A 14463-nucleotide genomic window follows, 5' to 3' on the forward strand; every position below is an offset into this window, starting at 1 on the left:
CGTGGCCTGTGTGAACAGCTCCTTCTCAGAGCCTAATATATTTGGATATTATACAAATTGTACAACTACCTGTTCATACTAACATGATTGTACATAACAATCCTATCGGCCATGGTGTAGAGAAGCGTGGCCTGTGTGAACAGCTCCTTCTCAGAGCCCAGTATATTTGGATATTATACGTACAACTGCTTGTTCATACTTACTTGATCGTACATAACAATCCTATTGGCCATGGTGTAGAGAAGTGTTGTTTATATGAATAGCTCCTTCTCAGAGCCTAGTATATTGGGATATTATACGTACAACTGCATGTTCATACTCACCTGATCGTACATAACAATCCTATCGGCCATGGTGTAGAGAAGCGTGGCCTGTGTGAACAGCTCCTTCTTGGAGTCCTTGTTCTTCTCCTTACGAGCCTGCTGGACGTAGTAAGCTGCCAGGGTGTCCAGGGCGGTCATCTGGTCTTTCTCGTTGCCGGAGTAATCCAGGTTGGCGTCGGCTTGCCATGATGCGAAGATCTTCACGAAGTCGTCCACGCTGTCTTTCTTGTAGTACTCCAACTGAGAATAATCATATCAAAAAAGTATAAAGAGATATTGTAGGTCCTGTTAAAAAATATTTGTTTTACTATTCAAATGCACACTTTCTATAACAAGTTAACTACCGGCCAATCAAATTGAGTGATTTGAATAGCTAAAACTCTTATAGCAAATTTGTTATTCTAACAAGTTTTGTGAAACAGTACCCTGAGGTGTTCAATAAAGTCCTACGTGTGACTGGAAGCCTTTCTTAAATGCTCGAAGCAGATATTAAGAATTGATAAATATGTTGCAAAGCTCATCCTTTGAGCATTAAGCTGAGTGATGCTGTAACGTCAGACAAAAATTTATTTCTTCTTTTTTTTTGGGGGGGGGAGACTTTTTACAGCCTACTGTGTAAATCTGCAACATTGGATAAGCCTTAACGTTGCAGTGAATAAGGTTTTTCCTGAGCTCTTTTATTCTTATTCTCCAGGGTTTATTTTGAGCATTTCCGGGGTGAAATCACCCAGAGCCCCCGTGTAATTTTGTTTCAGCTTGCCATATTACAAATCACGCACAATTGGTATTTCACAAGCGGCTAACAAGAAATATTCAATCTGTTTGAAATATTCCCTGAGTTTTCCCCTAAAAAGGACTGAAAATGCACTGCAGACAGAAATAAGTATGGGAGAACACACCGACTTTCGACCCAAACATTTGTTTTGGTTATACTGTAATGTCATTGATGATTATAGATAGAGAAAAGGTTAATTGCTGGATATTTTCACCATTCTTCTGAAATATCCTGTAAGGAATATGAAATCTCACTTTGATTTTTAATTCCAAATAAAAAATAACAATCTTAAAAAGGCTTTGATAATTTTAAACTCAGGGCCAACACTGGCAAATAAAACTTGTATTACTGACAAGGTTACCAGGTTCAAATAAGTATAACAAATTAAATTTACATGTAATTTATGAAATGATTAACATCTTACCCCAAGTTCTAGCCATGTTTTAAGAGGGGCATTCTCTGATTTCAAGATGGTGAGGACCTCCTCGCCATCGGGTAGCTGCTCCAAGTCTAATTCAATCACCTGCATGAAAAAGGGATATTTAGAGGTAATTAAGTCTAATACAAGTATACTTAGAATAAATGGCAGGGACAGTGTGTACTGAGTGCTGTCTGCAACATTCACTGGTTTATTTTCAATTGGTCTACTGCCAATTCCTCCAATTAACAACTCGTCTACTGTCATTTGGTCTAACATCAGTTCGTCCACTATCCAAATGGTCTAACTGCCATTTCATCCATTCACCATTTCATCTAATAACCAGTTGGTCCAATAGCCATTTAGTCCATATACCATTTGGTCTAATTGGACTAAGTGTTAATTGGGCAAAATGAATGAACATAAAATGGCTATTCGACCAACTGGTTATGAGACGAAATGGTCATAGACAAACTGGTGATTAGACAAAGTGATGATTGGACCAAATGGTTAATGGAACAAATGGTTGTTAGACAAAATGTTGGACGGAATGACATTAGACAAAATGAAAGTAGATCATGTGGTGAATGGACGATTTGGCAGTAGACGAATTGGCAATTTACCCATTCATCCTTTTCCCCTTACACTCGCTATCCTCCTCTGTTTCCTCTCTGACACGTCACTTCTTCAGATGCATCACACCTGAAGCCACAATTGACCCCTTCAAGTTCTTGTTCTATCCAAGAACGATAAGGAACTGGAACAACCTACCCAGCTCAGCTGTCAACACCAGTTTCAAGGAGGCTGCTCTCCCTGCCATCACAATGATGCAGCCCCCTGTTGGATCCCAAATGATTTAAAGTCAAAAGCTTTGTTTTTACTTGCACTCAGCATAGCATGTTTTACTATATAAAATTGCTATGTCTATCCATCACCATTTCTGCACTTCTTGACACTCCTTCCAATGGCTCACTTTATTCATCATCCCAGTATAGCTTCTGTATGTGCTGCCAAAGGGATTACTACATCAAATATCAAGTATCACAAAGATTCACTTGTTTCGACAGCACTATCTCTAGAACCTAAATTATTCATCACTCTGCAGCTTGCCGCCAATCTCTGAATGATGGAGGGAGGAAATCTAAATTTAGGCCTGCAGGTCACATTTATCATCATCTTGTAGATCTTTCACAGAGGAATATATGGTGTGTCCAACCAAAGTATCTTACAAGTGGTACATGTAAACAGGATGCAAAAGCATTGCCGCAGTCATCCAAACACCAGTTGCTGGTTTCACTGCTTATTTTTTCATTCTATCAGGTAGTATAAAAGCAAAATTGCACCTATTTTTTCATTCTCCTGGCCAGATTTAGTAAACAGATTAGCAAAAAAATGTGCTGGAAATGAAGAAATCTGCAGTTTAGTTCTGAGATTCTGAATCTTCAAAGTGACATATAAAAACTGACCACACAAAACTTGTGCATAAATAAAGTCAAATGCAACTTAACTTCTGGGTTGCCTTGATTCAACAGTAAATTCAAGTGCGGTGTTGATGCAAATGGCGCTGCAACTTTTGAGTTGCATCACATTCATGCATACATTGACTTATTATTATGTCATGAACACGCAAAGTTAAATCACAGCTGTGAAACATGGTGATAAAATATAATTTGAGCTATATATATGTTGAAATTCAACAGTGCAAGGTAATGCTTTTTAGTAGAAATGCTGTTTCATTTTTTTTTTGTCCTACCTTTCCAATGTGTAAATATTTTTATTCAAAAAAATAGAAAGTGAAATTTAAATTAAATTTAAGAGAACAAAAAATGTTACAAAAAAGCAAAACGATAACATGCTAAAATCGAATATTTGGCAGTTTATTCTTATCTCAGGCTGAACACACATTCAATAACCTCCTTTCTTCTTCACATAACAAAACATTAAAAACAGCGCAACAAGCAAACATACACGAATTCTAATGAGTGGGCACACATGGTAAAACTAAAAATGACATTGGAAACGCCATCTGTTCCAACGAAATAACTCTCATACTCTTCTCCTGCTCACAAATTATTGTATTCTATAGAATCTAGAAATCATAATTTTTCAAAAAATATTTCAGAAACATTTAAAACTTACCTCATCCGTGTCCCGGAGAGGGATTTCTACGAATCTTGGGCCAGAAGACAGCACCATTCTGAGTGAGGTTTTGATCTCAATGACACTGATTTACCGCTAGATGGCGCACTAGTAGCAAAATCGATATAGTATAGTATTATTATTTTTAATAACAAGCGTCTTTAATAATAAGACCTTTTTTTATATTGAATTATTTCAGAAAGGTATAGTTAAGGTCTCGGATATAATAGTTGGAGGTCAATTAAGACCAGTTTCATACTGGTATAATCTGAAATTTTCATCTGAAAACTTGCTCAAAATTCAAAAGATATTTTCAGTAATAACAGAAGAGTGGATACAAAATGATTTTATGGAAATGGATACAGACAACTTTGAAATTCAATTGATGATATGTGGGCATGTTCAGAAACTGTGTGATATAAAATCTAGACGAATATATGACCACTTCATTAAAAATTTTCAAATTGATTATGTATTTCATGTTACAGATGGGCAATCCGAATATGATTTGGGAATGGGGGAACTGAAAGAAGTATTTTTGAGACTGAAATGTGCAATGCTATGCAATAAACACAGAGAATTTCAATACAAACAATTACAAGGGGCTGTATACACGAAAAGGGAACTTTTTAAATTTGGTTTTGAGACAGATAATTTGTGTTCCTTTTGTAAAAAAGAAGTTGAGTCTTACCAACATTTATTTTTTCATTGTCCTGAAGTTAAGCGATTATGGGAAGAGATGAGTAAAATATTTCAACTGAATGAATTTGGCAGTGACGTTTGGAAAACAATTTTCATGGGGATATCTGGAAATACTACAAGAGTAGCTTTAATAAACTGTATTATATTCTTAATTAAGTATATTATTTTTAGTTCAATAAAACAGGGAATATTGCCAACCGTACAGAAAGTGACACATTTGGTAAAAGAGTAAAGAGATACGGAATATCAAATAGCGTTTAAAAAGGGGAAGCTGGGGTGCACTTAAGGAAATGGGAACAAATCAATGCATACCTTTCTTAATACTATGGATGTATTGGTTGCTTCATTTTGTTTCTGCTTTGTTTTGTTTATTTGTTCAAATACAGATAGTTGTACCAGAGCAGGATGCATCGTGTGTGGGTGTACGTGTGTAGATGGATGTGTGAGTTTTGTGACGGGGAAGGGGGGGGAGCTGTGGGTGGTGGTGAGTTGAAGTGAGCTTGTGCGAGTGTCTGGGGAGAGAGATGAGGGGGGAGGGGGTATGGGGGTAAAGTGAGTGTGTAGTGACGTTTAAGGATAATAACCTTCCTCTAATTAATCTTCTAAATAATCTTTTATCCTTTTTTTATTTCTTGTACAATTAATATGTGCAAAAGAGATTATTTCTATGCTATTAGGGAAAAAAGTCATCTTTTACAAAGTATGTATTTTTTTTTTGTCGATTGATATGGGTTTTTCCCCTCTGCTTTCACATTGTTGTAGAAGAGAAATTTGGCAGTTTAATTTCATTTGTAATCATTTAAAAACATTTGTAATCTCATTGATATTGATATATTTATTTGTTTGATTGTTTATTGATTGGATATATGCAAAGAATCTTTATTTATATGAATTGTGATTGTAAATTTATTGATTTGAAAGAGGAAGAAAATAAAATATTATTCAAAAAAAAAAAAGTATAGTAGGGGAGGTAATATATTTATTTTTTTCATCTTCTTTTCTTTTTTTTCTTCTTTTTTTTTAAAGGAGAATGAAACTCTTGGAGCAAGTTAGCTTTTGTGAAAGCAGAAAAAATCAAAGAATAAGATCAACAAAAGTTTGAGTAAAATAGGACTAGCAATAGAAGAGTTATGAGCATTTGAATGTCGAGATCACTAATGCTATGGAGATCCTCCTTTTGGCAATGCGACCAAGATCTATGATGTCACAGATGAACAACTCTCCCCTTTTGGACACTGAAAATATACCCCAAAACATCTCTTTTTGCTCATTCTAATCATATGACAAAATGATTCATCAATGATATAATATTGTGAAACCTCTGTACTTGTCCTCTCATAAAGAGAACAGATCACCACGTGATAGACTCTATAAAAGTGAGAATATAAGTGAAATAAGTTGTACGTGTGTGACATCACAGATCTTGGTCGCATTGCCAATGGGAGGATCTACATGGCATTAGTGATCTCAATATTCAAATGCTCATAACTTTCTTATTATTCATTCAATCTTCCTAAAATTTTCAACAATATGTTTCTTTGATTTTTCTCTTTGATATGGATTCAGCTGGTTTCAAGGGTTTCATTCTCCTTCAAAGATGCATACTAATATTTTTTTACACTTAAAATGTAAATTCCAAATTAAAGAATGTCTAGGAAGAGATAACTCATACTTTTATTTCCTGCAACGGAAGAAGTAGAAAAAACATAGGCCTATATTGGACCAAATCAGTAAAAAAATAAAAAAATAAAAAATTATCATTGCAAACCACTCAGATGATGTCAGATTTTTATTTTTATTTTTGTTTTGCTTTGTTTTTTGTATGTGGTTTTTCTTTTATTCAATCAAATGACTTATAGGGGTATTATTTATTTTCATTATCTTAAAATCCAACACGGTTAATTACATGATTAATGAGAGCACTTTTAGCCCCATGTACTCCCCCACCCAGTGGCGTAATGAGCCAACAATTTTGAGGAGCCTAGATATGGCATATCGCATAATTTTTTTTTTCAGTTGCGAGCAAATATTTCAAAATTTTTACTTAAAAAATCAAATTTTGTGTAGAATATTTGACATAATATTCATAAAACATTACTATTTTTTTCAATTTTATCTTTTTCCCCCTCTTGGCCGTGAAAAAATTGGGGGCAAGAGAGGCCCCACCCCCCAAAAAAATACATCAAAGGAATTACCTTCCACTATACTTATTTTTGTCTTATATGAGCTAGTGGTATGATGTAAAAGCCTCGTCCCTAAAATTAAGTTACACATTCACGATTGAAAACTCTACCCTTGTAGGTTCAAATTGCAGGTGGCTTCTTTCACTCAATATGTGTTTTGTAATACTTGGTTTCATCTCTCTGTCTTAAAGTGTATTTAAACTTTGACAATTAAAATTCTTAGATTTACCAAAACTAGACACGAGCTTCAGGCTTGAAGTCCCATAGTGTTAAAATGAGATTCAATCATTATTTTTTGATAGATTTTTAATGCAATTTTCTGAAAATATTTCTCTTTTTCATTTCCTTTAAAAAAATTATTTTATTTTGACCGTCAAATTTGTCGGGAGTCCAGTGCAGTGCCCCAAGCCCCCCGGCACCCCTTCTATACGCAAGTGATATGTTTACACTGCCCAACTGTCCCTTCCGATATTCTTCTTTCTTCAGTGGGCCCCGGCTGTGGGCCCCTTATAATTTTTCGACGTCCCCTTCCCCTTTTACTTCATCATTTGTAAAAAGGAAGATATTCCCGCACCATCTCTGCATCTGTCCAACAAGTTCATGTTTCAGTAGCTTTACTGCTGTTATTGCAAATTAGCTGTTACAAGTTTCATGAAATGGATGTTAAGTAAGAAAGTTATGAAATTTTGAAGCTTCGCAGTTTTTTTTCTTCCAAAAAACAATTTATGCAAATGAGGGATTTGATGACAACATCCAATAACTATTTAAATATCCCAAATATTATGAAATACCTATACCCCGGGTCCTGCCAACGAGTGTTAAGAACATAGGTTGTTAAGGTTAATATCAACAATTTCCTTCTTTATCAAATATGCTCAGGCAGTGGAGACTACTTTGCCATGAGTTGCCGTATGGGGGGGGGGGCTGGGCTTTTATTAAAAGAGAAAAGGAAAAGGGAGGAAATCATGACTTACAACAACGTGAAAACAACAATAGAATTGTGTGATTTTATGGAATGTATGCATGTTCAGCACGAGATTTAGCGCCCTCGCAATCCTCCTTCTGATTTGTTCTGCTTCATGCAGCTTCTAGGCCTCATTTTCCCTAATTTATTTAGACATAAAATCAGAGCGCAGAGCGCATCGAAAGAATGGCTAAAAATGTGGCTTGTTAATCGCCCCGAAAAGGCGATTTTTCGCGCGGCGTAACGAAATAATAACGGGCTTCCGCTATCGTATTAATTTCGGCGGCTCAGCTGATCTCCAGCGGCTAAATTCCTGCTACTTGTCAACGCTTCCGGTCCCAGATTGTCAAAAGTTAATGGGAGTGATATTATCTAATTCGGTAAGTCATTTGATACTCTGTGACAGTTCAAAATCAACGAAATAATCCATAAAATTTGATTTATAAAAATGGCAGTTTGATGTCGTTACTGTGCGAGTGCGCAGTGGCAATATGGAGCCAGCCCAAGCGTAGCGTGTGTGTGTGAATGGGAGGAGGAACGCCTCCGATCCAATTCAGTATTCGGTGACTGCACTCTCTACATCATGTATGTGTGAGTGACTGAGCTGTGTGATCAATGAGAGTTTGACCAACATTTTGTAGAACTGAATAAATGGTGTGTGGTGAATTTGTCAGCAGAGTTGACTCAGGCCGGTTGTGGGCGATGTGATGATTTAAATGCATTGAACTATACTGTAGACTATTTTTTTAATTTTAATTATCTTACATAAAATTCTATTATGTATTAATTCTAGTCAATTATGTAAAATTGCAATGTTTACTTTATCAAGTTTATGATTATCAACATTGTCATTGTCATTGATCTTCATGATTCACCGTTTCAAAATGTAGGTTTGAAAATCAAAGTAAAAAATAGGTATGAAATTTGTTGTCTGGCTTATAATTTTTCTTTTCTTTTCACAATTACCGATGCAAACTCAAAGTTCTGGGGGTGGGGGACTTGAATTTTGTTGAAATGAAACATTGGCATTTCCCTCTTGGAAAAATGTGGAGCTATTGATTGCGTTTTTGCACTGGTCTTGTTGAGGAATGAGGGGGAGAGAAATTTATTTATTTAGACCTATTTATTTATTTTTATTTTATTTTATTTTTTGGTGGGGGGGGGGGGGGGGAGAAAGATGAAGAGCAGGAAGAGGATAAGATGGTTAAAATATATTTCTATATTTCTGAAGATCTTTCATTGAAAAACATTGGATCTATTGTACCAAGTCAGGAGGCATTTTATGAATGATCACCATCCATCATCACCATCATCATCATCAGGTCATCATCATCATCAACTCCATCATCATCAGCAGCAGCAGTAGCCTCCTCCTCCTCCTCATCATCATTATCATCACCATCATCATCATCCATCATTCATCATCATCATCATTTATCATCATCACCATCATCATCATCATCATCATCATCATCATCATCATCATCATCATCATCATCATCATCATTGGTTTCATCATCATAATTGCTTTCCTGTACAGGTTGAATCTGATTAACAATAGTCTCTGGTTAGTCTTTTTCACATGTTTGTAAATTGTAATATCATCTTCAAATTTCATTTTTTTCATGGAATCCAGGGTGTTCTAGCATGTACCACAAAAACAAAAATGCTTTCATAATTTTCAAACATGTACATTACTGTACAGTACGATAAATTGCCAATTCCTCTAGTAGTCTACTGCCAACTTGTCTACTCACCACATGGTCTACTTTCATTTAGTCTAATGCCATTCCGTCATCAACAATTCATCCATTTCAACCATTTGGTCCATTAACTATTTGGTCCAATCATCACTTTGTCTAATCACCATTTCGTCTCATAACTAGTCTAATATCCATTTCATTTTCATTTATTTTGCACAATTTAACATTTAGTCCAATTAGACCAAATGGTATTTATGGCTATTGGACCTACTGGTTATTAGACAAAATGACATGAGGACTTTTAAAATGAAAGTAGACCATGTGGTGAGCAGGTGAGTGGACGTACTGATGGTAGACCAAATGATAGTAGACGAGTTGGCAATTGGACGAATTGGCATTAGACGAATTAGAAATAAACCTACAGTACAGTACACAAGTACATATGTACACATGTATAGTTACTTGTACATACTACATGCATCTACAACACATCAAAATATTGATGTTAATAGTGTCCATGTACCGTACATTGGTATGCCATGCAGAGCACTAATCAATGATCAATCTAATTTGTCAGTGTACATGTACATGTAGCTCAGTGACACTGTTCATGTATCTATAGAGCTTTGTGCAGATTTTTTTTTCTGTGCCATTTTACTAATCTGGTTTATGGATTTACCCCATGGTGTAGTCCCAATCAATCATCTTTAATAGACTTGGCACTCTATAAAACTCTCTATCATCCTAATGGATTAATCTCATTTATTATATGATTGATGATCCAATCAACCAGACTTAACTGTTATCCTTCAGGCTTATATACAAGGTATACAAATAGTACACAAAATTACACGATGGAGCAGTCTGGCAGTAGGCTACTGAGTTCATACTGTAGAAATTCTGTACTCTTATACATGGTGTAAAACTGTGTTATGACGCTCCTGCATACTTTTTTTTGTTCAATGTATAAGTATACAAATAATATCAAAAAAATGTAGGCCTACTGGCACATATGAAGGAGCAGTCTGGCACTACTAATACATTTGTGTACATCGCATGGAGTGTCTCTTGACTATTAAAATATGCGCTATATTTAATAGTTCTTTATTGTTTGATTATAAAGGCTTTTTATACGATTGATACCAGTTTAACTTTAAGATGGATGATTATAAAGCTGACCCTGTTTAAAAATATTATATCAAAATTTTATGTGAACATGACCTTGCACTGGAATAATGGCTGCTGAAGTACAGTTGAGTCAGTGTACAGTGCACATTGTACATGTGCATGTACTGTTTACATTGTGTACATGTATGGCTCACTGGCTCTACCTGTGCATAATTTTCCTCACAAGGCATGATTGATTTTGATTGATTTTAGGCTTATTCTGATCATAAAGCGAAGAATCTGCTTTATTGTCAATACAGAATTTCTATGATAATGTGTACTCCTGACTGCATGCACTACAAATGTACAGGGGCGGATCCAGGATTTTCTAAAGGGGGGGGGGGGCCATTTTTCAGAGGAAAAATGTGACAATCAAAAAAAGAAAAAAAAAAATTTAACCCAAAATTAATGATATTTTGTCACAGAAAAAAAATTGACGAGCAAAATTTCCAAAGGGGGGGGGGGGGACACTTCTGTTGTAATGGCATTTTTACATTACAATTTGTTATGTTGTTTCTCAAAAGGGGGGGGGGGGCGTTGGCCGGCTGTCCCCCCCCCCCCCCTGGATCCGCCAGTGCACATACATGTACATGTACGTACATGCAAGAAACTACCTCAACATTGTAGGCCTTATCGTTGGATTGTACATACTCTGTACATGTAGGCCTAGTGCAGGTCTGGCCATGGAGATGTTTGCATGCGTTGGAGCATTAAACCACACTTTAATAATGCACACACCCCTTCTAAACGGCATTCTTTAATTTGCTGAAAGTACAAAAATACCCAATTCTTCCCCTCGCCTGTTTGCTCATTCATAATTATCAGAATATTTCATAGTGATTCAGTTAGTATGAATTTCGGAAATCCATAGATCCCGTAAAATGCACAAAAGATTGTACGGGGAATGGAATGTAATTCTTCAGATGTATCAATGAATGTCCGCATAGCTTGGACCCGGTCACCATGAAAACTGATAATATTGGAATATAATAAAGTTCAGTCCAAATTCAGTCAACATAGGGATGAGATGGACAATATTCAGTGAAGTAAATCATACCTGTAAGCCTACATACATTTAAATCTACCACCAGAGAATAAGGAACTGAGTATAAAAGTAGTGGGTAATGTATGAAGGAGTGTACAATGGTACAGTGTGCAGATTAGTCTGTCTGAGCAGTATAGACTAGATCATGTATGTTTTTAGACTGTTCAGTAATAAATTATCAAAACTTGGGTTTGCATACAATTTCTGCTGTGATTCATGTACGTCGTGATAGTATTACAGCACAAATTTTTGTTGGATTCATACTATTGAGGGTGAGTAAATATTTCATTTTATATCATGATTGTTTTGTAGATGCACATGTACCTGTATATGTACAGGTATGTATTTTACATGTACATGCATGTAGGGCCTACTGTACTTCCCATGTACTCAATATCTTTTTTTCAATTAATGTTGCAAGGACACAGGAAAGAACCTTTTTCATGTTTGGGTGCTACTCTAAAAACATGTACGTGTACATGATCTTGTGCACTATGATGCACCCTGAAAGTTCATTGCACTATTAGAATGAGACCCTGTTCACATTTAGTCTGCAGGCACAGACCTTCGGTTTTCGCAATTCACAATAATAATGCAGAGTCTGAGGGAGTGAGACTACATGTAGATTGACTGTGTGTATTCACATAGATGTATGTCCTGTGGTTGCCTTTCTTCCTACCTCCAAGTACAGACGGAGAGTATCATGGAGTCTAGTCTTAATATCTAGACACGGTGTAATTAGATAATGTGTCAAATTTGAGTCTGTGCGTACAGACTACAGGTAAATACACATTCATGGTCACTTTCCTAACATTTAGAACCAGGCCAATAATACATTGACTTCAGTGGGGATAATTATGTACACGTATGTATTCATGAGGTCATCTGGGGGCCCCATGGACCGATTCCCACCAAATTTGGTTTGTGGGGGTTTTTCATCCTGTTCTACCAAAATGTGGTATCAAAAACGCTGACGTGCAAAAGGGAAAACCGAAAAATCAATGACGTCATACTTTGGTACTCTATCTGCATACATGTATATGAAACATAAGGCCTAGGGCCTACATTGTACATGTACAGGTATGTGCCTCTTCTATTATTAAAGCCAAGAAACAAGTGAAGTACACTGTATGTATGTGTCAAGACTGTGTAATGGGTGCGAGTTTAAAGCAGGGCCATGCATTTAAGGTCATGGCACACCTTACGACTGTTCGCGATCCGATTTTGGAACAAATCTCACTTTGCTCATTTTCTGAAAATGTGAATGGAACATATCCTTTTATTTGAGGTTAAAATTAATTGAAAGAAGAATAATAATATAACCATTTTGAAAGATTGCAAACCTTTATTTTGGAGTAAAGACCAAATTAGTTTTAAATCGTAGCCAATCGTACGACTGCTATGACGTCATTACGACTAGATATTAAATTCGCTTTTATTCTAAGAAGGGTGATGGCATAGTCACAGATTTGAACATAGGTATTCGTACGATGATTTCGAACATTACACAGTAAGATATTCCAAGTCTCAATATTAGCATCAAATTCTACAACATTATTCTGAAATCGGGTCGCAGACCAATCGTAAGGTGTGCGGTCGCCTTTACACTGCGTTTTTTGTAAAATAGTGCTGACCAAGCAATAAAAGTTGTGATCATTGATTAAAATATAGGTCTGCTGCACTATTTTGTATGAAAACATCGATGAAGTACATTGTAGTCAGGATTGTGTCATGGTAACATCATGTGATTATTAAGTTTCCAAAATTAGACGTTCAATCACATCATTTGCACATAGTGTAGAGTATGCGGGGAAACTGACTGTAGGGTTAACACTTATCTTTATCCTGTTCATGATCAAGTGCGCCCAATTGTAGGCCTAAAGTGTATTCTTTCGTGTCCACCATCTACATGTAGGCCTACATGAATGTATATGTGTATAGCCGTAGAGGATTAAATGTACAGAAGATTCCTAATAGTATAGTAACACTTGTACCTCTTTCATAAACCCATCCTCCAATTAGCCGCCTAAGAGTAATGCAGATAATTCAATAAAAATTGCGTTCACAAACTCCGAAAATAATCCGCACTATTTTTACGAGCGCCCGTCCTGAAAAAGGCGGTTAATCATCATGGCAACCGCACACACCCCCTCCGATTCGGTTGTGTTGGAAAAGGGTGACCTTGTGACCGCAGCATGGCAATTATCCGCATTACTTTGGAAATGCGTTCATAAAGTCAAAATCTGGTCCCGATGCCGCTATTACGCGGATAATTGCAGCATCAAAATAATGCGGATAACTCTGGTCCTCCTCCGATTTTACGACCTAATTATGCTGCTATTAGCCGCATAATTGGGTTTATGAAAGGGGTATAAGTTGTCCAGACTATTTTGGTCCTCGACCTTTCAGAATAACATGTCATCCACACCCAAGATGACATCGTGTCCAGAGCTTTTTCTACAGTATACATATATATACAGTATGTACACCGTACAGTCATCATCATATGCCATACTGTCGGTGGTTAGTCTGCAGGCACAGACCCCGATTGAAACTTTGATCAACCAGTGTGTCTCCACGCAAAGACTAGCACATACAAAACTTGCTGTTTCAATTCAGCTTTCATTACACAAGGCATGAGCAGGCTGCAATTCAGACCCTTAACTCGAGTGAAGGGTTTACACAGCAGACTAGTCTGTGGTAGGTCTGCTTACATGTAAACACAACTTCCCTTTTTCTCTGGCTAATGAAAAGGCATGCTCTCTGGGGGAAAGCCCCTTCTCAGTAGTAAACAACATGTAGGAACTACGTCATGAAGGGGTTGAGTCTATTCCATTCCATCGACACTGTTCCCACCCACAGAACATAAAAAACTCAAGCACAGTAGGCATACAGTGTACACTGTATGATGTACATTTCATGTAATGTACATGTTTTACTGTATCTTGGATTGATGCAACGGTTCCACGTCATAAAATTTGCTCCGCTGTTTATAATTCTATACACTGTAAAGATAAATACCAGTTGTGGTAACAATCTCAAAA

At 36.5% G+C, this 14463-nt stretch overlaps 2 protein-coding genes across 3 annotated transcripts in view; one reads left to right on the forward strand and one right to left on the reverse strand.

Annotated features, from left to right (window-relative positions):
• LOC129267636 (RNA polymerase-associated protein CTR9 homolog) overlaps positions 1-3736 on the reverse strand; it is a 34138-nt gene extending 30402 nt beyond the window's left edge. Inside the window, exons 1-3 of the mRNA XM_064104830.1 lie at positions 3656-3736; positions 1523-1621; positions 324-563 (exon numbers count right to left, since the gene is read on the reverse strand). Coding sequence (XP_063960900.1) covers positions 324-563; positions 1523-1621; positions 3656-3712 — 396 coding nt within the window. The 5' untranslated portion in view covers positions 3713-3736. The remainder of the gene's footprint in view (positions 1-323; positions 564-1522; positions 1622-3655) is intronic.
• Positions 3737-11595: 7859 nt separating this feature from the next.
• The window catches only part of LOC129268190 (protein kinase C and casein kinase substrate in neurons protein 2-like), a 28185-nt gene continuing 25317 nt past the window's right edge, over positions 11596-14463 (forward strand). Inside the window, exon 1 of one of the 2 annotated variants that reach the window (XM_064104832.1) lies at positions 11596-11691. The gene's annotated coding sequence lies outside the window, so the exon portion shown is untranslated. The remainder of the gene's footprint in view (positions 11692-14463) is intronic. The other variant, XM_064104834.1, reaches the window with a different exon arrangement.

This window comes from Lytechinus pictus, chromosome 9 (genome assembly GCF_037042905.1).
Source record: "Lytechinus pictus isolate F3 Inbred chromosome 9, Lp3.0, whole genome shotgun sequence".
Classification (NCBI taxonomy): domain Eukaryota; kingdom Metazoa; phylum Echinodermata; class Echinoidea; order Temnopleuroida; family Toxopneustidae; genus Lytechinus; species Lytechinus pictus.